The sequence below is a fragment of the Pelobates fuscus genome, chromosome 4, assembly GCF_036172605.1.
Source record: "Pelobates fuscus isolate aPelFus1 chromosome 4, aPelFus1.pri, whole genome shotgun sequence".
NCBI classification, from domain to species: Eukaryota; Metazoa; Chordata; class Amphibia; order Anura; family Pelobatidae; genus Pelobates; species Pelobates fuscus.
In genome coordinates this window covers 328,830,741-328,854,717 of record NC_086320.1, presented here as the reverse complement: position 1 = coordinate 328,854,717, position 23,977 = coordinate 328,830,741, and the positions used below count along the sequence as shown (strand labels likewise).

At 42.5% G+C, this 23,977-nt stretch overlaps 2 protein-coding genes across 3 annotated transcripts in view; one reads left to right on the top strand and one right to left on the bottom strand.

Moving 5' to 3' along the window:
- The window catches only part of ANKMY2 (ankyrin repeat and MYND domain containing 2), a 33,088-nt gene extending 31,251 nt beyond the window's left edge, over positions 1 to 1,837 (bottom strand). Inside the window, exon 1 of the mRNA XM_063452400.1 lies at positions 1,654 to 1,837. Coding sequence (XP_063308470.1) covers positions 1,654 to 1,717 — 64 coding nt within the window. The 5' untranslated portion in view covers positions 1,718 to 1,837. The remainder of the gene's footprint in view (positions 1 to 1,653) is intronic.
- A 289-nt stretch (positions 1,838 to 2,126) lies between these two features.
- Positions 2,127 to 23,977, top strand: part of BZW2 (basic leucine zipper and W2 domains 2) — a 57,377-nt gene continuing 35,526 nt past the window's right edge. For both annotated transcript variants that reach the window (XM_063452399.1, XM_063452398.1), the window contains exon 1: positions 2,127 to 2,221. The gene's annotated coding sequence lies outside the window, so the exon portion shown is untranslated. The remainder of the gene's footprint in view (positions 2,222 to 23,977) is intronic.

The following is a 23,977-nucleotide window of genomic DNA, read 5'->3' as shown; positions in this document are numbered from 1 at the left end:
ATAACAAATGCTAAGTGCTCCTACTGAAAATAACAGTAGTGACAAATTAATCAGGGTTCTCTACCACTTCTCATTGCAAAGCTGGAGATAAGCAAGGAACAGGGAAATAAAACAATTATTCACATTTTATTTGTGATCAAGCTGCTTCCTATTTTTCAGTGTATTATCTCCTTTATCGGAATTTGCACAACTGTTAAAATCTATTTGGTGTCAAAACATGGATTTACAATACAACATGTTGAGCAATTAGGCACAAGACATGGGTGGCAGCTCTAGCCATTCTATGCGGAATATTAACCCTCCCATTTCTGTTAATGGCATATGGATGTAGGAGAGATGGGTGGGTCTTATTTTTCAGATAATATTTACCATATATCTGATGCTCTCAGTCATTAAATATATTTATTCTCTTCCTGCACCATTTCAAAATGTAATCTGATATCAAAAATCACGTGAATGTCAAGTCCAACTTCAAGTAGATGTAGATTTAACCACTGTGATGTTGAGATTGCCAAAATTGAATAGATTAAAAATGTCTTACTTTTCCTACAAAATGGGCTACTCGACCACAGGTCATGCAGCAGCTGCCCTCCTAAATTATTCACCTAAAATCTACAATTCCAGGCATGTTAATGTGAATGACACTCTCTCACTTAAAGGGACACTATAGTCACCTGAACAACTTTGGCTTAATGAAGCAGTTTTGGTGTATAGAACATGCCCCTGCAGCCTCACTGCTCAATCCTCTGCCATTTAGGAGTCAAATCCCTTTGTTTATGAACTCTAGTCACACCTCCCTGCATGTGACTTGCACAGCCTTCCATAAACACTTCCTGTAAAGAGAGCCCTATTTAGGCTCTTTATTGCAAGTTCTGTTTAATTAAGATTTTCTTATCCCCTGCTATGTTAATAGCTTACTAGACCCTGCAAGAGCCTCCTGTATGTGATTAAAGTTCAATTTAGAGATTGAGATACAATTATTTAAGGTAAATTACATCTGTTTGAAAGTGAAACCAGTGTTTTTTTTTCATGCAGGCTCTGTCAATCATAGCAAGGGGAGGTGTGGCTAGGGCTGCATAAACAGAAACAAAGTGATTTAACTCCTAAATGACAGTGAATTGAGCAGTGAAATTGCAGGGGAATGATCTATACACTAAAACTGCTTTATTTAGCTAAAGTAATTTCAGTGACTGTAGTGTTCCTTTAATGGGGCTTTGTCTCATTTATTTATTAGATATTTCTTTATACACATATAACCCCCATATATGTCACTATCTTAGTACCACAGAAAAAAAAAAAAAAAAAAAAAAAAAAGTAAAGTGAAATTATTTGTCACCTGTAGATGTGCCACCTATTTAGGAAAACCATGCTTGGATGAAATGTACTCTTTATAATATTACAAAATAGGCTCAAGTATACTATATTAAATTATTCTAAACACACTACATACAATGGCATAATATTCTGTCCTATGTATTGTCAAAGGCCTACTGAATCCACAAGACTAATGACATTTCTACATCACTGTAACCCCCTTCCGCTTTATCCTAGGCCAAATGGGGTAATTAAATGATCACTTAGAGAACATTACTTGCTTTTATTCCAGATATATAGCATGAAGCCTACTTACTGCATGCCCTGATGGGTACCCACCTTTAGAAATGACTGTGATCAGCTCCCTCTCCTCCTCTGTTAGGTCTCCTTTCTTGGGAGCCATGTTGTTGGGATGTGTAGTCAGTGGGTGCCTAGTGAGGTTACACTAGCATTAATCAATACGAAATATACAATTACGGTAAACGCTGAGGACTCACACTAACACCCTCCTGACAACAACCATTGCAACTACTGGCAGACTCAGCCCCAGGACACATCATGAGCCTGCTCGCGGCGCATACCATCTAACACGCCAGAAATACGGGGGTTAACCATCAGTAACGGCCGACATAAACCCTTTATACTAATATAATAACCGTCATCACATAAAATGAAATTTAAAATGACGTTTAATATTAATCTGGAGGGTTACTGAACACAACAGAGGCGTTGGTGGGTAGAAAGTGTGGATGTAATATAAAATCCACCCCTCCCAGTATGGAGTTGGTTGCGTCCGCCTGTCAGTGCGCACTGCTGTTAGCTGCCTGTGAGAGTCAGTCTGAGAGGCTGCCCTTCAACCGGTGTCCTATTGTCTAACAGTGTGTGACAGCGGAGACAGACCGAGCAGGTAAGTGTGCTGTGCTTCAGGTACTGACCTGGGTCACACCATGGTGCCCTCAGGACCGAGAGTCACAGCACTCCTTACAATATTACACACTCAGGGTACATGCAAAGCATCCATGCACACAGACACTCAGGGACAAATACAGTGTATCCACACGTGTAGCTTTAGAACGTTCTAAGATACTTTGTATCAATGGAATACCTTCCATGGACAGTTGTACATCCACATATTGTACAACATCACACCGACAATCTGTAAGTAGTATGGGGAGTAAACAAGGCTGAGGCTAGTAACACAATCACAGCTGAATAGCCCTATTGGGAAAAAATGTAACGGGTAAGGGGACATACTAGACATGAAGAATGGGATGTAGAACAGGGTTCTGCAATAAAACAAGTACTGTAGATACAATATATTTGAATGTACAAGAAAAAGGTGATGACAATAAAGCAAATGAAACGACAACAACAGTGTGATCTGAATTATATTGCAAAACTATGAGAAAGATAAGACATGCTAAACAAAAAAACAAAAAACAAATAATGGAATGTAAAATAAAAATTTATGAGAATTCCTGAGCAAAATAATGTGCTTTTAAATAACCCAGGCCACCTATGTGAAAGATAAGGATTTGTAATTATTGAAGGCATTTTGTCTTTATTTACTTTCGTGAGATTGATTTTATTATTTGCAGGGAGAGATGCTGTCTGCTACAAATGCTTCATTCCTTTAACCCCTTAAGGACACATGACATGTGTGACATGTCATGATTCCCTTTTATTCCATAAGTTTGGTCCTTAAGGGGTTAATATGAACATGCATAATGAGTACATCGCAGTTGAAATAAATCATCTCTAGTGTATGTAAAGGTTGTCAGCACTAAGCATAACTATGCATAAGTGACAGTAAGCATAGCACTGTGCTAGTTAATGGATTATTAACACTGCAATATTATATTTTAATATCACTGCTCTATATATATATTTAGTGATATTTGCCATTCACAGTACTGCAGACTATGTTTTGTACTTTAAAAATATTATATATTTTTTTACAAATTGGTTATTCTGTGTGTGAAAGTGGATGTTGCATTGCCTGTCAATTTTTTCCTCTGGTTGCACATGGGAATTTATTAAGAGTAATTATAGAGATCTTATACCTTAACTGAGATTAACTTGAGAAAAATAGGATATGATGGCTGTTAGAAATATAGAAAGGGTGGTTGTAATTCAGGGTCAAGTATCTGCTTTCTGTTCTCACTAGTATGGGAAGAAATTGTAACTAACGATGGCTGCCTGCACATTCCTGGGAGGATCAGGAGGGTATGTGCTGAAAACAATGTAGTGGTTTTACAGTTAATCAGTTGGGTTTATTCTGAGGTAGGTTTTCTTAATTCATTATTGACCAGATGGGTCAGTAAGCCTCAGGAATTTATGTCCCAAACAGGACTCCCTAATAACTCTTCCTAAGGCAAGAGATTTTAAAGAACTTAATCGCTAAGACTTCAAAACAAAAGGAATGCTGCACCATGGCCCCAAAACATATTTCCCTGTCTGTCCCACCTTAAGAGTGGTGGTTAATAACCAGGCAGGGACTATTAAACTGGCTCCCCACGTCCTTAAATCATGAGCAATATTATGAGGGTTAATATTCTTAGTGAGTGAACAACCACACTCCTGTTCCTTAAAGCATCTTTTTCGATAAGATGGGGTGTTATTTCACTCTTGCCGCCACATTCGGGCTCTTATTAATTACGGTTACTTATGCCGCTTACCCTCTTCCGAGATCCCAGGTGTGTAGGGGTATTGGTAAAGTAATCGAGAATGGGGCCCACAGTTTTATTCCTTGCTGATGGGGTGATAACTGGTGACCACTTAACCGTGCATTGCTCCCATGATCCCATTAAACCAAAGGGACCTGATTAATGTCTCTTCTTCTTTTCCCACATCCTGTGTGCAGTAGGGTGTGGGTAAAATAATGCAGTGTTGTCCCACCACTGCTCCTGGTGAGAAGGGATCATTAACAAAGCAGTGATCCCTAGGGCCCCTCATTAAAGAGGAATGTTGGACTCTGAAATAAGGAACAACACTACTACAGTGAAAATCATTAGTATCCAATGCCATGCACGTGGGGGTTGAACTTGTTTGTGACAAGCATAATGAGAGGAAGGTGCCTGAGTTTCCACCAATTTCCCAGAAGTGCTGTGTGTTTTCTGCCACATGCCCCAGTTAGCGTTTCCAAAATGTTTACTACAGTGAGTAAAAACAGAACTGGTCTAAAGTCATAGTGTAAATTGCAGAACGAGACAACACTCATTGGCAGGTGCACCCACAAATACAGTGCTACAAAGTCCAGATCTTTGTATACTGAAAAAAACAAAAGGATAGTAAAGAACAAGTAGGATTTTTATCCTACTTACCTACCTAGTCTCTTCCTTCTGGTGGTGGATTCAGAAACTAGTGGTGGAAAGGTAGCAGTGCCTTGGTGGGGTCCCCAGGTTCAAATCAATATGCAAGATAAAAGAAACGAGCAGAAACGGAGACGTGTGAAAGCTCATGGCTAGCGCAACCACTAGACGAATTAGGCAACCACCTAGTGCACACTGGCCTGGGTGACGCAGTGTCTGGATGACCGGCAGGATTGGAGCGCACTGCACAGTGCTCCCCTCCTGCTGCCGTTCACTGCCGAGTGTACCATGGGTAGAGGATCTTCTGTATCTTCCTTCTGACAGGAAGAGCTCACAGAGAGCACCGAACATGTTCCTGTCAGCCTGGGTAGAGGAAACAGAAGATCCCCCACCTAGGTCCGCAGTTCAGCCATGCTACATAGAGGAAGGTGAGCTGGCATGGAGGAGAGAGGCACACAGAGGGTTGTGGGTGTAGGAAAGAGGCAAGCTGAGGTGGGGTGTAGGGGAGAGGAGAGGCACCCAGAGGGCTGAGGAACAAAGGGCTGAGGAACAAACACATAGTGGAGTTGGAAGGGAGAGAAAGAGACCCACAAAGGTGTTGAGAGACAGAGACAGAAAGAGGGAAAAGGGAAAATAGAAAACAAAAAGGGGTTTGGGGACAAAGAAACACACAGAGGTACTGGGGGACAAAAATCCACACAAAGAGATGGAGGGAAGAAAAAGAAACACAAAGGGGCTGGGGGAAGAAAAAAACACACGGGGCAGGAAAAGAGACACACACACACAGGGGCAGGAAAAGAGACACACACAAAGGGGCAAGGGGAAAGTAAGAGACACACAAAGGGGCAAGGGGAAAGTAAGAGACACACAAATGGATGGGGGAAAGAAAGAGACACACAAATGGATGGGGGGAAGAAAGAGACACACAAATGGATGGGGGGAAGAAAGAGACACACAAATGGATGGGGGGAAGAAAGAGACACACAAATGGATGGGGGAAGAAAGAGACACACAAATGGATGGGGGGAAGAAAGAGACATACAAATGGATGGGGGGAAGAAAGAGACACACAAATGGATGGGGGGAAGAAAGAGACACACAAATGGATGGGGGGAAGAAAGAGACACACAAATGGATGGGGGGAAGAAAGAGACACACAAATGGATGGGGGGAAGAAAGAGACACACAAATGGATGGGGGGAAGAAAGAGACACACAAATGGATGGGGGGAAGAAAGAGACACACAAAGGGATAGGGGGGAAGAAAGAGACACACAAAGGGGCAGGGGGAAGAAAGAGATACGCACAAGGGCAGGGGGTAAGAAAGAGACACACAAAGGTGCAGCGGGAAGAGACACAGTGGGGCTTAGAGGGGAGAAAGAGACACACAGTGGGGTTGTGAAAGGGAAAAATGAGACACACAAATGAGGTGGGGGAGAAAGAGACATACAAAGTTGGCCATTTTTGTTTTGGGTATGGGAGGGGTTGCAAAAAGCTGGACTTGCCTAAGGTGCAAAATGCTCACACTGGCCCTGTGAAAGCTTGAACTTGATGGCCTTTTGTCAGCTTATATTACTATTTAAATGTATAATTTTATTTCTGTAAATTTTTTTGCCTTTTGGCCAACACACCATCTGGATAAAATTAGCAGCATTACAAAATGGAACTGTTTTTAAACACATCATTTAACCCCTTCAATGACAGGGGGTCTCTCAAGCAAGAATCTGGCACTACTGTGGCAGGGTTAATCACTAGAGTCATACTTGCCAAATGTCCAGTTTTTGTCCCTGAGAAGAAAAAAAGATCTCTGGAACTGTTCTACATTCTGCTGGCAAGCAGACTGGCTACTTGGTTGTTTCATCCCCGAGCTGCTACTGCTGTGAACGTGCATGGCTGTCATGGATACCTTAGGAATCTATCTATCCAGATCCCCGCATCTTCAACAACTTCATCTGCCTCGCCTAGATCACCTGCTCTGCAAAGACTTCTTATTGGGCTGCTTTGGGAAGTCCATGCTTCACATGTCTATCATCATACTCTTTGTAAACTTTTGAGACTGCAATATTTATGGTCTATTTTTTCTGAGCTCCTGGAACCATGTCTGTCACTAAAAACCAAAGGAAACTCAAAGTCCCAAAGACCACGGATCTTTGCCATTTTTACGTTTGACTGATCATTTACCTTTTGACAGAGTCTGTATGCTTTTTTGCAAGATGACCGATTGATTGGTAGTTTAGCTGTTTACATTAAGGAGTGTGTACCTTATACATGAAAAATATTCCATGTTGAACCCTGAACCTATGAGCAATTTTCCATGTATATATATTTTTTTATTTCTTCTACATTATAGGCATTCATTAAAATAGCTGATCACGTTAATAGCTGATTTACATGTGTCAGTAGAGTAAACAATTTGCTAAGAAAGCCACTAATATTGTAAATTTATAAATAAATGCTTCAAATCTGTGAAGACTAAGAGGCAGCCTTCTGTGTAAGACACAGTAGCATAGTGACCTGCAACACCACACAGCATAAGGTGTCCCTCTATACATAATAAAAATTCACCTCTTTATTATGCTAGCCAAATTGCTAGGAAATCTACATATAAAATTATTTTAATGTACGTCATTTAATTTTCCCTTTCCATGCCCCCTTTTTCCCGATAGTTATTATAAGAGAGTTCTAATACTGAACCAAATAACAGGCAATTAAACCAAATAACAAACATCCTTTGCACCTGTCAGTCAGTATAGAGACCTCCCCACAACTTGCATCAAAAGGTAAGGGTGCGGCCATCTTCCTCCAGACAGTTCAGTGCTAGACCCCAGGATCCCCCATAGACAGACCCAATTCCCTGCAGCTTTCACTGGTGACCGCGGGGGGATTGAAACTTCTAGACGATGGTAGATTCACCCAGTGTGTAGAAGCAGTGGCGTACACACAACCCATGGGGCCCCGGTGCGAAAACTGATCCGTGGGCCCCCCCCGCGCGCGCGCTTACTCTGCGCGGGCTGGGCCGCAACACATGGCGGCGGGCACCTGGTCGCAGGGCTGCGACCCCTGCGACCACGTTATGTACGCCAGTGCATGCATAAACACATACACTTAAAGGACCACTACAGACACCCAGATCACATCAGCTCAATGAAGTGGTCTGGGTGCCAGGTCTCTCTAGTTTTAACCCTGCAGCTGAAAACATAGCAGTTTCAGAGAAACTGCTATGTTTCACTGAGGGTTAATCCAGCCTCTAGAGGCTGTCTCATTGACAGCCGCTAGAGGATTTTCTGCGATTCTCACTGTGAAAATCACAGTGAGAAGACGCTGAACGTCCATAGGAAAGCATTGAGTAATGCTTTCCTATGGGCGGTTTGAATGCGCGCGTGGCTCTTGCCACGCATGCGCATTCGGAGCTGAGAGGCGGATCGGGGCAGAGAGATCCCCAGCGCCAAGGGAGTCCGGCGCTGGAGAAAGGTAAGTGCTTAAGACACACACGCACACATTAACTGACAGACACACACTCAGTGACAAACATACATACACACTCACTAACAGACGCACACAGACACACACTCTAACACACACACACTCTAATACTAACACACACACACTCTAACACTAAGACAAACTAACACTAACACACACTCTAACACACGCTCACACACACACACACACACTAACACACACTCACTAACACTCACACTAACACACACTCACACACACACTAACATACACTCACTAACATACACTCACATTAACACACTCACACACTCACACACTAACACTCACTAACATACACTCACACTAACACACACACTAACACTCACTCTAACACACACTAACACTAACACACACTCACACTAACACACACTCTAACACACACTCACACTAACACACACACAAACACACTCACACACTAACACACACTCACTAACATACACTCACTAACATACACTCACTAACATACACTCACTAACATACACACACTAACATACACACACTAACATACACACACTAACATACACTCACTAACATACACTCACTAACATACACTCACTAACATACACTCACTAACATACACTCACTAACATACACTCTAACACACTCACACACACTCACTAACATACACGTTTTTTTTTTGTTTTTTTTTTAATCCCCCCAGCCTCCTTACCTGTGGGAGAGCTGAGGGGATTCCCTGGGGTCCAGTGGTGTCACCCGGCGGGCAGTCAGGCTGGCGGGCGCGCGAGGGAGCACTCTCCCCTGAGTGCTCCCTCTTCAGCTCCCTCGCGCGCCGCGTACTGATGCCGGAGCCGGAAGATTACGTCATCTTCCGGCTCCGGTTTCAATGCGGTGCGCGAGGGAGCTGAAGAGGAAGCACTCAGGGGAGAGTGCTCCCTCGCGCGCCCGCCAGCCTGACTGCCCGCCGGGTGACAGCAGGGCCAGCCTCGGGGGGCCCGGAGGTGGCCGGCTCCTGGGCCCCCCAGGAGAAGAGGCTGGCCCAGTGAGTACATACCTGGGTCGCAGGGCGGCCGGGCCCCCTGGTGGGCCGGGCCCGGTCGCAGCCGCGACCCCTGCGACCCCGGTATGTACGCCACTGTGTAGAAGTGTTAACCGAAGGAAATATACAGAGACAAAGTATCTGTCTCAGTAAATCTTTTGACTGGGTTGGAATTTCAGTGAAATTTCAACATAGTTAAAATTAGTTTTTCACAAAGATTCTATCTTTATGAAATACTATTTTTTTAGTGGGGGAGAGGGGGGTGACCGTGCTGCTATAATGTGTCCATATTTGTCCATTTTAAACATTGGGATTAGGTGAACTAATGTATCCAGAGGCTGACTCACAAAATAGATTGTTTGCATCTAACGTCTCTGAATGTGTATGCTTAAAAACTGCATAGAAATGGAATACGTGAAGCATACTGATTCTATGGAAACAATATAGCAGATATAGTGATAAGAACTAATTGGGACATCAAGTCTGCCTATAATGAAATCTGACAGATATCCTCTGTTAGTTGACTCAGGATAAAGTATATACCAGTAACTTCTGAAAGATTTGACTATGTTTGCATACACCACTTCTACAGCCACTCACAATGAGGTAGATGTCTTTGGGTTTCTTTCACCTTATGCTGCAACCTCTTTTAGATATACTAAGCACAGAGAACATGATGGGGGTCTCCAAACCGTCCAGTAATGACTGTCACACTCAGGATCCCTGTTTGGAAGCTCCACAATAGATGATCAATGGCATTTATCTCTCTTGTGGATGTTATGATGTAAGCTTATTCAGTACTGATAGCAAAGCAAATTATATTAAAATAAAGGCACACTACAGGCTCAATTTGCTACAAAATGTTTTATGAATTTTAGAGAGAAAGTGTTAAATGAAATATGTACATTTAAATTCTACCCAGGGGATTGCCTAAATTAGGCATCCAGAAAGAATCATGTGTTGGCATCCCCTCCTCCTTGAATTGTTAAAAAAAAAAAAATGAAAACAGTATGTGTTGCTCCACCTCTTTTGTGTCTCCCTGTATCCTCTTAACCATTTGATTGTTTTTTCCTGATAAAATATACCAATGCATTTCAAAAAAGTTTCACCTGACGTTGGATTCCTTGAACAGTTGAATAAAAGTTCCCAGTCCTCGTCCATGTGTGCTATTGTTTTTATTGCCATTGTGCATTGTTTTTAATAAAGTGTTCAAATACAGTTGTAATCAAAATGATTCAACCCCCATTGAAAATCAGGTTTGTTGGCAATATTTACAAACTTTCAGCTGTTTGCAATGAACAAATCAAACAAAAGCAATTGAAATAGCTCAACACAACAAATTCTTAAAGTGGTTTCCCCAAATTCAACTAAAAAGGCAAGGACTTCTCCAGTCTCAGAATTATTCAACCCCCTGAATAGAATCCCACACAACAGCACAAATATGCAAAAATAGTGTTGTCTCAAGCACACCTGATGCAAGGGCTTTATTAGTTGCACCAGGTGTGCTTAAGCAGGTACACATGAAATACCTAACCTGGTTAGGGGCTTGTTGAGTGTCACATTTCACTGCAGGTTAGAAAAAAGTTAAAAGAGGGGGCGGGGCCTGACAGCCAAGGTCGCATGTCCTAGGAGCTCCTGCAACAAATGGCAAACATGAGCTGAAACCGAGCAACATTATTACGTTGGAGGCACAAAGTGACCAGGAATAGACACAGAGCAACATGACAAATGAAACAGTACCTGTCCGGCACCGGTGCAGCGCGGAAAAACCTCCATCGGCCATGCGGCCTAAACCAGAGCAAAGCCTGAGGTCCGGGGGAGGCGGACGATCTCTCAGCATGGGACGAGCACACAAGCGAGTGTCCACTACAGCCCTGCTACCCCTCCCTCCCCTCTCGACCGGCGGGGGACATTCCGGTCCTCGCGGGGGACGATCACCCCCACATTACCGCCTAACCAAGCAACTAAACCTCCAGGCAAATGAGACAAACCGATCCTGGCCAAGATGGCGGCTCAGAAGCAGTCTATGACCAAGCGAACACTAGAGTTCGTTGGCCGGCTATGCACCTATCTCTGGGCGTGGCTCAAAAACCGGAGACAGACCTACAAGTCTGTAAATTTTGATAATAAACCTGATTTCCAATGGTGGTTGAATAATTTTGATTACAACTGTAAATAAGCAATATTGATCCTGAAATATTCCTTTAGACTACTTGTATTGTAAGATCACAATTTCTGTGCATGTTTTGGTGTCAAGCTAGCTTTACTATGCTCTGTTCCATGTGAGTGTTTCCAATAAATGATTGCCTACCTATCACGCTTGTCCGGTTTGTGTTGTGAAGTTTTTTTTACCACAGTGCCACGCAGTGTTATGAAGCCTTCGCACAGATAGAAGTGTGTGAACTACCTCCAGTCCAGCCACGCTTACCCCCTGAGCCAAGTGTTATCTCTGGCTTTAATATATGTTACTTCCTTTGCGTGTCCCATTTATCTGCACTCTTATGTTTTCTTTATTATAACCAGGGCTCGAGTCCTGCAGGAACGCATGGGAACGGCGTTCCTGCACTTTTTCCAAAGCAGGAACGCCGTTCCCATTACCAGTCCTGCAGGACCTGCCCTGCTACCTGCACACAGGGGCCATCACACGCTGTGTTCCCTCTCCAGCTCTAACTCTCGCGAGACCCGCCGTTGTTAGAGCGTTGCCACGGGTTACCATGGCAACGCTCCGCACAGGCGATTCTCGCGAGAGTTAGAGCTGGAGAGGGAACACAGCGTGTGATGGCCCCTGTGTGCAGCGGCTGGCTCCCTCCACTGGACCACCAGGCGATCTCCCCCCTCCCTGACAAGGTAAGAAGCAGGGAGGGGGGAATTAAATAAACAAATATAGACACATAAAGTTTAAAAAAAAATGCTCCCCCCATCATCCAGCACACACACACAGATCATCCAGCACACACATCATCCAGCACACACACACACACACACACACACACACAGATCATCCAGCACACGCACACACACCATCCAGCACACGCACACACACACACACATCATCCAGCACACACACACACACCATCCAGCACACACGCACACACACACACCATCCAGCACACACACACACCATCCAGCACACACACACACACCATCCAGCACACACACATCATCCAGCACACATACACACATCATCCAGCACACACACACACATCATCCAGCACACACACACACATCATCCAGCACAAACACACACACATCATCCAGCACACACACACACACATCATCCAGCACACACACACACACCATCCAGCACACACACACACACATCATCCAGCACACACACACACACATCATCCAGCACACACACACCATCCAGCACACACACACCATCCAACACACACACATCATCCTGCACACACACATCATCCTGCACACACACATCATCCAGCACACACACACACACACTCATCCAACACACATACACACACCATCCAGCACATACACACACACACACACACTCCCAGACACACATGCACTCCCAGACACATACACTCCCAGACACATACACTCACACACACACACACATCCACTCAAAGACACACACACACACACAGACACATACACACACTCACAGACACATACACACACTCACAGACACATACTCACAGACACACTCCCAGACACATACACAGACACACACACATACACTCACCGACACACTCACACACTCCCAGACACATACACACACACTCCCAGACACACACACACACACACTCACAGACACACACGCACTACCAGACACAGACACTCACAGACACACGCACAGACACATACACACACTCACATACACTCACAGACACACACACACACACACACACACTCACAGACACACATGTTAATGATGATTCATGACATGTTAAGTGATGATTCAGTCAGTATTTGTTCAGTGAAGTGGCGGCAGAGCATCACGGAATGTGATGTATTTTGTGTGCAATAGCCCTTAAGATCATCATATACTAAATGCTTCCAATCATGTGAAATAAGAAGGCAAGATAGTAATTTTGTGAATTTTGTTGCATAAATTACTGTACAGCGATACCTTCAAATTTGAATTTACAGAATAAATGGAGCACAAGAACAGAATTTGTTGCGGATTTAGCTTTGTATTTTCTAACTCTATTCTCTGCAACATTCTCTTCCAACCTGCCTTGCCTCCCTCTCCTGATGGGAAACAAATCATCTGTGGACCAGAGGGGGGCATGAAGAACCCATGCCTCATCTGGCACAGAGCTCATAATAATGGTTATCGAGGGGCTCAGGAAGTAATGGTAGTTTTTCCTGACACATACACTCACAGACACATACACACAGACACACTCACAGACACACACACACTACCAGACACATACACTCACAGACACATACACACACACTCACAGACATACACACATACACTCACAGACACATACACACACACTCACAGACATACACACATACACTCACAGATACACACACTCACATACACAAAAATAATTTGTATATTTTGTTTTAAATTTAAAAATGTCCACCCAGCCTCCCTACCTGGAGAGCTGGCGTGGACCTGTCCCTGGGGTCCAGTGGGGCTTCAGTGCGGCCGGCTCTTGTCTCTCTCTGTCAGACGCGGCGAGGGAGCTGTGTCCTCTCTGCTCCCTCTCGCCGCGTGGGCTGTCTGCTGATGCCGGGAGCCGGAAATTACGTCATATTCCGGCTCCCAGCATCAGCAAACGGCGCGGCGAGAGGGAGCAGAGAGGACACAGCTCCCTCGCCGCGTCTGACAGAGAGACAAGAGCCGGCCGGGGGGGTCCTTCAGGTGGCCATTAGGCCACCTCTTGGGCCCCCCCATGACAGGGGGAACACGGGGGGCATTTGGGGGCGGCATTTTTTGCCGCTCCCTGAGTGCCTGCAGGACCATAAACGGGAACGGCGTTCCTGCACTAAAAAAAGTGCAGGAACGCCGTTCCCACGCGTTCCTGCAGGACTCGAGCCCTGCACACTGCATTCACTACAAACACACTACATTCATTATACACACCCTGCACTGCACTATATGCATAGGAGTGTAATTATTTTTTTTATGGGGGGGGGGGGGGGGGGCGGGACTCTTGGGTGAGTTCCCACACTTTTTTCCCCAGGACTTGACCCCTGATTATAACTTACATTGGGGTCTGCCTTGACGTTGGCAGGCGGGCATCCCTCCAAAGGCCATTGGAGCAACTAAATGACCTCCATTTGTCTAAATATACATAGGGATTAAGGAAAAAGCGCAAGTAACATTTTCTTTTCTTTGGTTTTTAATAGATACATATTGGCAATCTGCTGTCATCACTACATTTTCTATGTTTTTATATATGTATTTGGTTTGTGGTGTTTGGTGTTTTTATTTTTTTACTTCACAAGTGGCTATATCTTATTGTATCTTTCTCAATCGCTCTTTGTCAATTAGAAGTATTCGGAGGTGTGATCTAAGTTTTAGGAGTACCGTATGTTTTTCTTTTTGCATTAATTGCTCCAGTTTTGCATTTAAATGATTCTTGGTTTACTCATTAGGAAATGAGAGTTCTTAGCATTGATGTATTATTTTTTTTAAACATTGTTTTACAATCATATGAATATTATTTGGTTTTACAGTTTAATTTTTATTTTTAAAGGGATCCTATAGTGCCAGGAAAACAAAGCCGTTTTCCTGCCACTATAGGGTTAATAGGTACCCGCTCCCGCGGCGCTGAAGGGGTTAAAACCCCATTAAGCCACTTACATGAATCCAGCGCCGGCGCTGGGTCAGGCTCCTCCCCCGCCAACGTGGGAGACCTAATGCGAATGCGTGGAAATAGCCGCTGGAGGTCCTCATGCAGAGTGTGAAGGCATCCAGCGACAGATAAAGAAACAAAAGTGCTTTTGGATTCTGGAAGCGCCCCCAGTGGCTGTCTAGTAGGGCAGACTTAGAGTTGCAATGTAAACATTGCAGTTCTCTGGACCGGCAATGTTTTACATTGCAGCACTAGGTGTAAAAGGAACACAGCACCACCCAGACTACTTTAATGAGCTGAAGTGGTCTGGGTGCCTTCAGTGTCCCTGTAAGCTATGAGTGCATTAAGTATTCTGCATAATTGAATACTCGTTCACCTTTGAGGGTCTGAACATTTTTTTTGTACGTTTTGCAGCAGGTGTAAAATATGGAACTGGGTAAGTGTGAATACATTGTAGCACATTTAGAAAGATTTTTTTATCGACTCTCAAGCAAACAAAACAATGCTTTCCAATACAGATAATACAAACCACAATATAGCTAGATAGCACCTTTGTCCTTTTCATTGTTCATAAGAACATCGTTCTATGGTTCGCTTTCTTGGAAAAAACTGACGTTGCTAATGTGGAAATGTAAGTTCCGCATTTACAAAGCGACGACATAGAGACCGAGCCACGGACACCAGGGGGTTCATTAGTTTGTGTCAAATAATTTTCACACTAGTCGCTGCCCTGTTCGTCTATGTTTCTGTTGTTCCCTGGAGAAGGAGGAGGCTAACACCCAAACAGGGAGTCGAGACCAATTTCAGAAGTGTAATTGCTTGTCGAGCATATACTGTGGAGCTTCCTATCTTTGCAGACACAAATGCGCTGTTCATGTAATTGATCCAAAGATTTTTGCTCAGTACTGGTCAGTATCTGTAATAGTTGTACCTTCTAAGGAAGTAGCTGGAACTGCACTGTAAATTATGAATAAAAAATAGGGTCAGCCCCAGCCTTGAAAATGGCTATTAAACTAACCCCCAAAGTATGCACAAAAAAAAAGGGATGTAAAATATCTGGAATGAATAAGTCTATCCTTGTTTATGCCCTGACCTAGCAATGCTTAAGGACTTTAGAGAAGAGGGATGTAGTTATAATTTTGATTAATCCACCCCAAACTTACTCTTTCTCACATTGCGTTTTGGCTCCCCTTTAAGTAAATGGCTCTACTAAAATATGATCTTCATAAACAAAGTGCTTAATATCTGCTGAGCTGTAAGAGAGTGTTTACATAATTCAATGTCAATGCGGTTTTCCGCTCCCTCCCCCTTTAACGCACTCACCTTGGCCTCTTACTGTCTCTGCGATACATCGTACAGCTGCCACACAAAAGCAAAGTCCTGCACTCGTTTATACCTAATGGCATTATAGAAAAACAGATAAAAACAAAAAAATACATTAACTTATATGTGCACAACATAATTCAAGCATACAGAATGTTTTATATATAATAAAAATAAAAGTGGCAGAACTGTGACACAAATGATGAGTTCGGTATGACTACTGTCAAAATAATCGCACAGAAACCTGTCTCAGAATAGAAAAGTGAATAATTAAGGTGGACCTTTTCTACACGAAGCGTGCAAATGACAAGTTTTAAAAAGCAAAAGTATAACAGTTGTTGGAGTTATCTGCATATTATAGATAGGAATGATTGCACCAAGGCTTTAATGGGTTCTTAGCGTAGATACGAAAACATACATAATTCAGCCAAAAACCATTGGGAGGGGGGAGTCTAAACCATGCAAAATGTTTATTGAAACAAAACTCCAAACAAACAGTTTATTGCTTCAGCAATAAAATAGCTGCTGGGACCAGCCGTAAGGGGGAAAGACCCCACCACACTAACACGTTTCGTGTCTTGAGAAAGTGACAGCTCCCCTTTAGAAAAATATACTTGTTAGAAATTTTGACTCACTTCTAATACAAATTGTAATCTGTTCTTGTGTCGTGGAATCAGAACAATTAGTTTCATAATCTTCAGTTCCTATATCTGTTGTACTTGGAAACGGGAATGTAGATCTGATCCACCATTCAATTGTATTTTTTCTTCTTGTCTTCCTTTGTGCTGGTATACATGTGGCTGTTTTAACGTTATCCTTCTAGATAAGGATACATCCTTCTATAAGAGGATTCTTACTATCTCTTCATGCATGTTTAATGTAGTATGTAACACAGCAACATTATACCACTAAAACATCCCCATTGATCCTCTACACTGGTAGCTCGCATGTAGTAGGAAAAGTATTTAGCGCCATCCTTGCAAGCGCGCTTGGTGTCCTATTTGATTCTAGCCTCACCTTTGGGCCTCACATCCAGCATGTTACCAAATCCTGTAGATTCCATCTTAAAAACAAAGCCCGCATGCGCCCCTTTCTTACGCAAGATGGTACCAAAGAGCTTGTCCATGCTCTAATAATTTCCCACATGGATTATTGTAACCCTCTCCTAATTGGTCTTCCCAAAAACAGCATTGCCCCGCTACAATCTGTAATGAATGCTGCCGCCAGACTAATTTTCCTCTCTAGTCGGTCCTCTCACACCTCACCCCTCTGTCAGTCCTTACATTGGCTTCCTGTATCCTATAGGAGTCCATTCAAAATGCTAACCCATACCTGTAAAGCATTGACCAATTCTAGCCCCTCTTATATCTCTTCACAGATCTATAAGTATGTCCATTCTCATCTATGTTTCTCTGCTCTATCCGTGACCTTCTCCTGTCCACTACTCACACCTGTACAGCCAGCTCACGCTTGCAGGACTTCTTGCGGGTGGCTCCCTTCCTATGGAATAGCCTGCCTACCACCATCAGACTCTTCTCTAGTCTTCAATCGTTTAAGTGCCTTAAAACCCATCTTTTTAGGAAAGCTTATGGCCTCCCAGAGTAACCTCTACCTCACATACCTGTCTCTTGCTCTCTACTGAAGGGCAGCACTCTACTCTCTCATCCAGCTCTGCTTCACTCCCACCTATTTTGATTTATTTTTGTTGTGACTTAGACTCTAAGTTTTTTTTGTTTTTTTTCTTCTTTTTCGAAACACCTTAGACACACCCAGGTAATCCCTAAATCCTGGACTGGTAGGGGATCCTTGAGGACTGGGTTGAGAACCCCTGCTCTAAAGTATCAATATCCTTCTGGAGATAGGGTCTCTGGTACTGCGTACAATACTCCAAGTGAGGTCTCACCAGTGTTCTGTATAATGGCATGAGCATTATGAGCTCTTTCTACTGCTAATACCTCTCCCTATACAAGCAAGCATTCTGCTAGCATTTCCTGCTACTCTATTACATTGTCTGCCTACCTTTAAGTCATCAGAAATAATCACCCAAAACTCCTTTCCAGATGTTGAGGTTAGGGCTCTATCTGTTCTGTACTCTGCCCTTAGGTTTTTATGTCCAAGATGCATTATCTTTTACTTATCCACATTAAATGTCAGTTGCCACAACTCTGACCTTTGGCTTATCCCTCCTGGAACATCAACCCTGTTACATATCTTAGTATCATCTGCAAAAAGACACACCTTACCATCAAGACCTTCTGCAATATCACTAATAAAAATATTAAAGAGAATGGGTCCAAGTACAGATCCCTGAGGTACCCCACTGGTGACAAGCCCATGCTTCGAATATACTCCATTAACTACAACCCTCTGTTGCCTGTCACTTAGCGACTGCCTTACCCATTCAACAATATTGGAATCCAAACTTAAAGATTGCAGTTTATTGATAAGCCTTCTATGTGCAACCGTGTCAAAAGCCTTACTGAAATCTAAGTAAGCAATGTCTACTGCACTACCCTGATTTTATTATTTGAGTTACCCAATCAAAAAAATCAATAAGATTAGTTTGGCATGATCTCCCTGAAGAAAACCCATGCTGTCTCTGATCTTGAAATCCATGTGTTTTTAAATGTTCAACAATCCTATCCATGATTTCCATTACTTTCCCCACTACTGAAGTAAGGCTTACTGGCTTATAGTTGCCCGACTCCTCCCTACTACTTTTCTTGTGAATGGGCACAACATTCGCTAACTTCCAATCTTCTGGGATTACTCTCGTTAACAATGATTGGTTAAATAAATTTGTTAATGGTTTTGCTAGTATACCACCAAGCTATTTTAATAACTTTGAGTGTATTCCATCAGGTCCCATTGACTTATTTGTCTTTACTTTTGACAGTTGAAATAGAACCTCTTCCTCTGTAAACTGACATGTGACAAATGACTAATTTGTCCTTTTTCCTAACTAAGGCCCCTTTCCATTTTTCATCTGTAAATACTGAACAAAAATATTCATTGAGGCAGTCAACTAGACTTTTATTCTAGTCTACATACCTTCCTTCTTTTGTTTTTAATCTAGCTAATCCTTGTTTTACATTCCTTTTCTCATTTATGTATCCAAAAAATGTTTTGTCCCCTTTTTTACTGACTGTGCTATTTTCTCTTCTGTGTGTGATTTGGAAGCTCTTTTAACTTGCTTAGCCTCTTTCTGCCTAATCTTTTAGATCCTTCTGTCTTCCTCACTCTGTTTTTTTTTTTATTTACTAAATGCTAACTTTTAGTTTTTTACTATCTTGAATGTTTTGCTTTTACTGACAAGCCTAATGCAATTTTCTGTTGCCAGTGCAACTTTTAAATAATCACATTTCTCTTGGACTCCCTTTAAATTGCTCCAGTCTAATAATGACTCCTTTACACATATTTTAATTTGAGAAAAGTCAGTTTTTTTTAAAGTCTAAAACTTTTGTTTTTGTGTTGTGTGCCTCAGTCACTGTTCTTATATTAAAGGGAAACTCCAGTGCCAGAAAAACGATCAGTTTTTCTGGCACTGGAGGGTCCCTCTCCCTCCCACCCACCAATCCCCGGTTACTGAAGGGGTAAAAACCCCTTCAGTCACTTACCTGGGACAGCGGCGATGTCCCTCGCCGCTGTCTCCGCCTCCGCGACGCTCCTCCTAGTGATTACGTCGGCCGGTGGGCGAGACTAATCTCGCTCACCGGCCGAGGAGACCCAATGCGCATGCGCGGAAATGCCGCGCATGCTCATTACGTCTCCCCATAGGAAAGCATTGAAAAATAATTTCAATGCTTTCCTATGGGGTTTTGAGCGACGCTGGAGGTCCTCACACAGCGTGAGGACGTCCAGCGACGCTCTAGCACAGGAAACCTGTGCTAGAAACAAGGAAGTGACCTCCAGTGGCTGTCTAATAGACAGCCACTAGAGGTGGAGTTAACCCTGCAATGTAAATATTGCAGTTTATGAAAAACTGCAATAATTACACTTGCAGGGTTAAGGGTAGTGGGAGTTGGCACCCAGACCACTCCAATGAGCAGAAGTGGTCTGGGTGTCTGGAGTGTCCCTTTAAACCTCACTGACTGATGATCACTGGATCCTAAACTTTCACCTACAGTAATATCTGATAACAAATCTCCATTTGTTAAATCTAGTATGGTCTCTTTACGAGTTGGCTCCTCAACGACTTGTTTTAGAGACAATCCCAGTAGGGAGTTTAGAATATGTGTGCTCCTGGCACAAGCAGCTATTTTGGTTTTCCAATTCACATCAGGAAGATTAAAGTCACCCATGATGATAACTTCCCCCTTCATTGTCATTAAAAGAGCTTAGTGGTATAATAGCAAAACCATTAACAGATCTATTTGACCAGTCATTGTTAACAGGAGTAATCCCAGAAGATTGGACGTTAGCAAATGTTCACAAGAAAGGTAGTAGGGAGGACCTGAATAGTAGCATAGCACTTAGTTATGATCCTTGCTTATGCATTGTTTTGTGCACAGTTATCTACGTATTAAAACGCCATGATGTCTAAAAAAACTAACTACATCAATATGTAGCCAGTTGCTGCAGAGATCTGTTTGGAGTTTGAAAGGTTCAATTCAAGCTCTTGTTATCTGGCAATCTGTGATTGATCCTGACCTACACACTTTCACTGTCTGCCCCGACCGCTACACCTGACCACAAATCTTATTTAATACACTGGTCCTGCATTGCTGGTTGTAGGTTGTTGTAGGTCTCCTAGCCCAGTGTCATTATTGTACAGGCATGCATCTGCTACTCTGTGTCTCCAGTTACAAACAACGTCAGACAATATGATATGCTCAACGTCCGTCTTGCTGTACTAATAATATTGTTGCCTACTGATAACCCATACTACGTTAACTGCATGCCATACCAGATAATAGACTTCGTGTAAATGTACGCTACTTTTTAAGTTCTCTTTGATTCCTGAGCACCTTTGCTTAAACTCCTACATTCTTCTTCTCCAGCTTCCTATGTCCATGATGACCCAAACACATTGTTGACTGTGATGTGTACCCTTCGAAGTATTTTTATATTGGCCACATGGAAATCAAAAATAGTAACATAAATCTCCTAAAGATGTACAAACAGTTGATCCACAGAACTGATATATTGATTTAACCTTTAGCTGCTGAATTATTTCTTTGATAGGACAAAAAATGTCCATCTCAGATGGGATAGCTGATTTTCTCAGTTTATTTAACACACTTTTCACATCTGTAAGGGCACAGCGGTAACCAGCACCTTATAAAGCCTGACCCTGATACTCTGCAACAGATTGGAGCATACTGAATTTAAAGCTAAAAATAGAAGTCCGCAGATGCTTCTATGCTTAAAATAATATTGCAGCAAGAGAATGACTTGTCATGTTAAATACCACTCGAATTTCTTATCTCTGACCAAATGCTGGCTCTATGACATGTTGTTCAGTTGATTTACCCTTTCAATACCCTTTCAATACACTTAATGTATTGTTTTTAATGAATAATGTAAGGAGATAAATTGACTGGACATAGATTCCATGCATAGATTGCTTTCAGGGATACCTGTGAAATTAAAACAATGCAAATGTACACATTTTTCCCCCCTTCATATATTTACCATTACTTAAAAATATTGGGAGAATCACTGTTGTAGATATTATGCAGTATCTTTTCTATTGGAATTCATCAGTATGGTTCTGAAATATTGGTATGCACAGGTAAATGCAATTCATCACATGCAGTGCGTGGCGGATCTTATCCTTTAACAGCAGTGACAAATAGGCAAGAGAGCAGCATATGCAAAAATAAAATAGACAAAATATAGTGCAGATGGTAAAATGTCCACAAGTGAGGTATAGCTCAAGTAACTATGAACACTCACATTCAGCAGAGCCTGGTAACAATAAGGCTCGATATTCGCACAATTTTGCCTTTGCAGGTAGCAACACACCTTTCTTCTTATGAAACACCACTCAAAGGGAGAAGAAAAAAGGCAGTAATAGTGCCGCTATCTAAACCACTCCAATATAAACAAACATGCTAGCTGTGCTCACCTAGATAAGAGCCAAAAATAGGTCCTGGCTCTAGGTATGTAAGCTTGGTGTCGCTTATGGGGTGACACTGCCCACAACTGTATACCAATGGGTAAAGGTGCTGGACACTGCTAAAATATACTATGGAGATGTAATAAAATATAGAACAATATTTATTAATGCTCACATATCAAAAGCATAAAAGTGCAATAACAGCAAGAAAATAACGAAGTGCCAAAACGCGTTTCGACAATAATCTAGGCTTCTTCAGTCAGCAGAAGCCTAGATTTCTTGTCTATATTTTGTCGATTTTGTTTTTGCATATGCTGCTCTCGTACCTATGCCTCCACTTTCTATAGGTGTTTTAACTTGTATGTATGTGCATTATTTTTAATTTTGATGAGGGCGGTAAGGTTAACCCCACGTGAGTGTTTTTGAGTTGTTAATTTGTCTGTAAATGGTTTTTTTTGCACACTACATCTTTGTTATTTACCCTTTTAATCTGTGCTTGTAAAGAACCAGATATCATTTTTAAGAATACAGCATCCCTAAAATACCTTTTTAGATTGTGAACATGTATTTCTGTAGAGCAATGTATTCTGCTACCATTTCTGTTGGAATTTACTCTTGAGTATCTTGGACTCCTGTTCAGTAATGGAGATGGGGCAGGCTTTAACATTTTCTTTTTTTTTTTTTAAATTCTTTATTTTTGAAGCGCAGTGTCAATTACATCATAAGATTATGGCATTTAACTGGTTACATGGGTCGGCACAAAGACATAACGGTAAAGATGATTTGATGCGCTTATTTTTTTTTTTTGAGAAATAAACAGAAATAAACAGGTTTGTCAGATAAGTCAGCATGGTGTCTAACCATGAGTTATGCAAAACAAGGTAGCGTTGACATAGGTTAACATAATAAATTAGCATAATAGCTTTAACAGAAGATGCTTCTAGGTAGATTGATGACCTGCATTGATTTAAGTAGGCATGCTGGTATTCAAACAAGACTGACCTGCTAGGTTATACAGGGCCGACATAGGTAAGTATAGTTACACGTTTAACGTCTGTGCGCGTCAATATGCTGACGCGGGGTGGAGTAGGGAAGACGTTTTGTTACATAGCGTTCCATACATTATTGTCGTTTTCCACTTACAACCGCTCAGGTAGTATTACACGTATCGTTAACTGAGCAAGGGTTAACTGAAAATAACAGGTCTAAAGTAATTTCTACTAGCCATTACGTCCAGTGTGATAGGTCTAGTTGTAGTCTGTGTGTCTGCGTCACAGTGTGAGTTTTGTGTAATGCTCGTAGTTCGTGTGGTCCCCATATCAGTGGTGTATGTTCTTGTCGTGAGTGTCGAATACTATTCTATTTTGTACAGCTGAGATGTAGTGTCGAGGGATTCCCGGGGGGGTCCCATGGGGAGTGTGAGGTGGACGTCTCACGTGATAGTGCCCTTTGTCTGCGTTATGCAAGATTGGTATTCTAGTTGTCTTGTGGTGTGTGTCGGTCTTCTGTAGTGTGTGGGGTGTGCGTGTCTGTTTGACCTTATGGTCTGTTTAGCAGCCTATTTGTGTGAATTTCCACAGGTTGCTTTCGATAGTAATGTTGCTCTGGTTATGTTAGAGATGCGTTTGTGGTGTCAGTCGCGTCTTGGTCTGTTGGTTGGGGGGTGGATATTGTATCCTCTGTCTTCTTGGTTT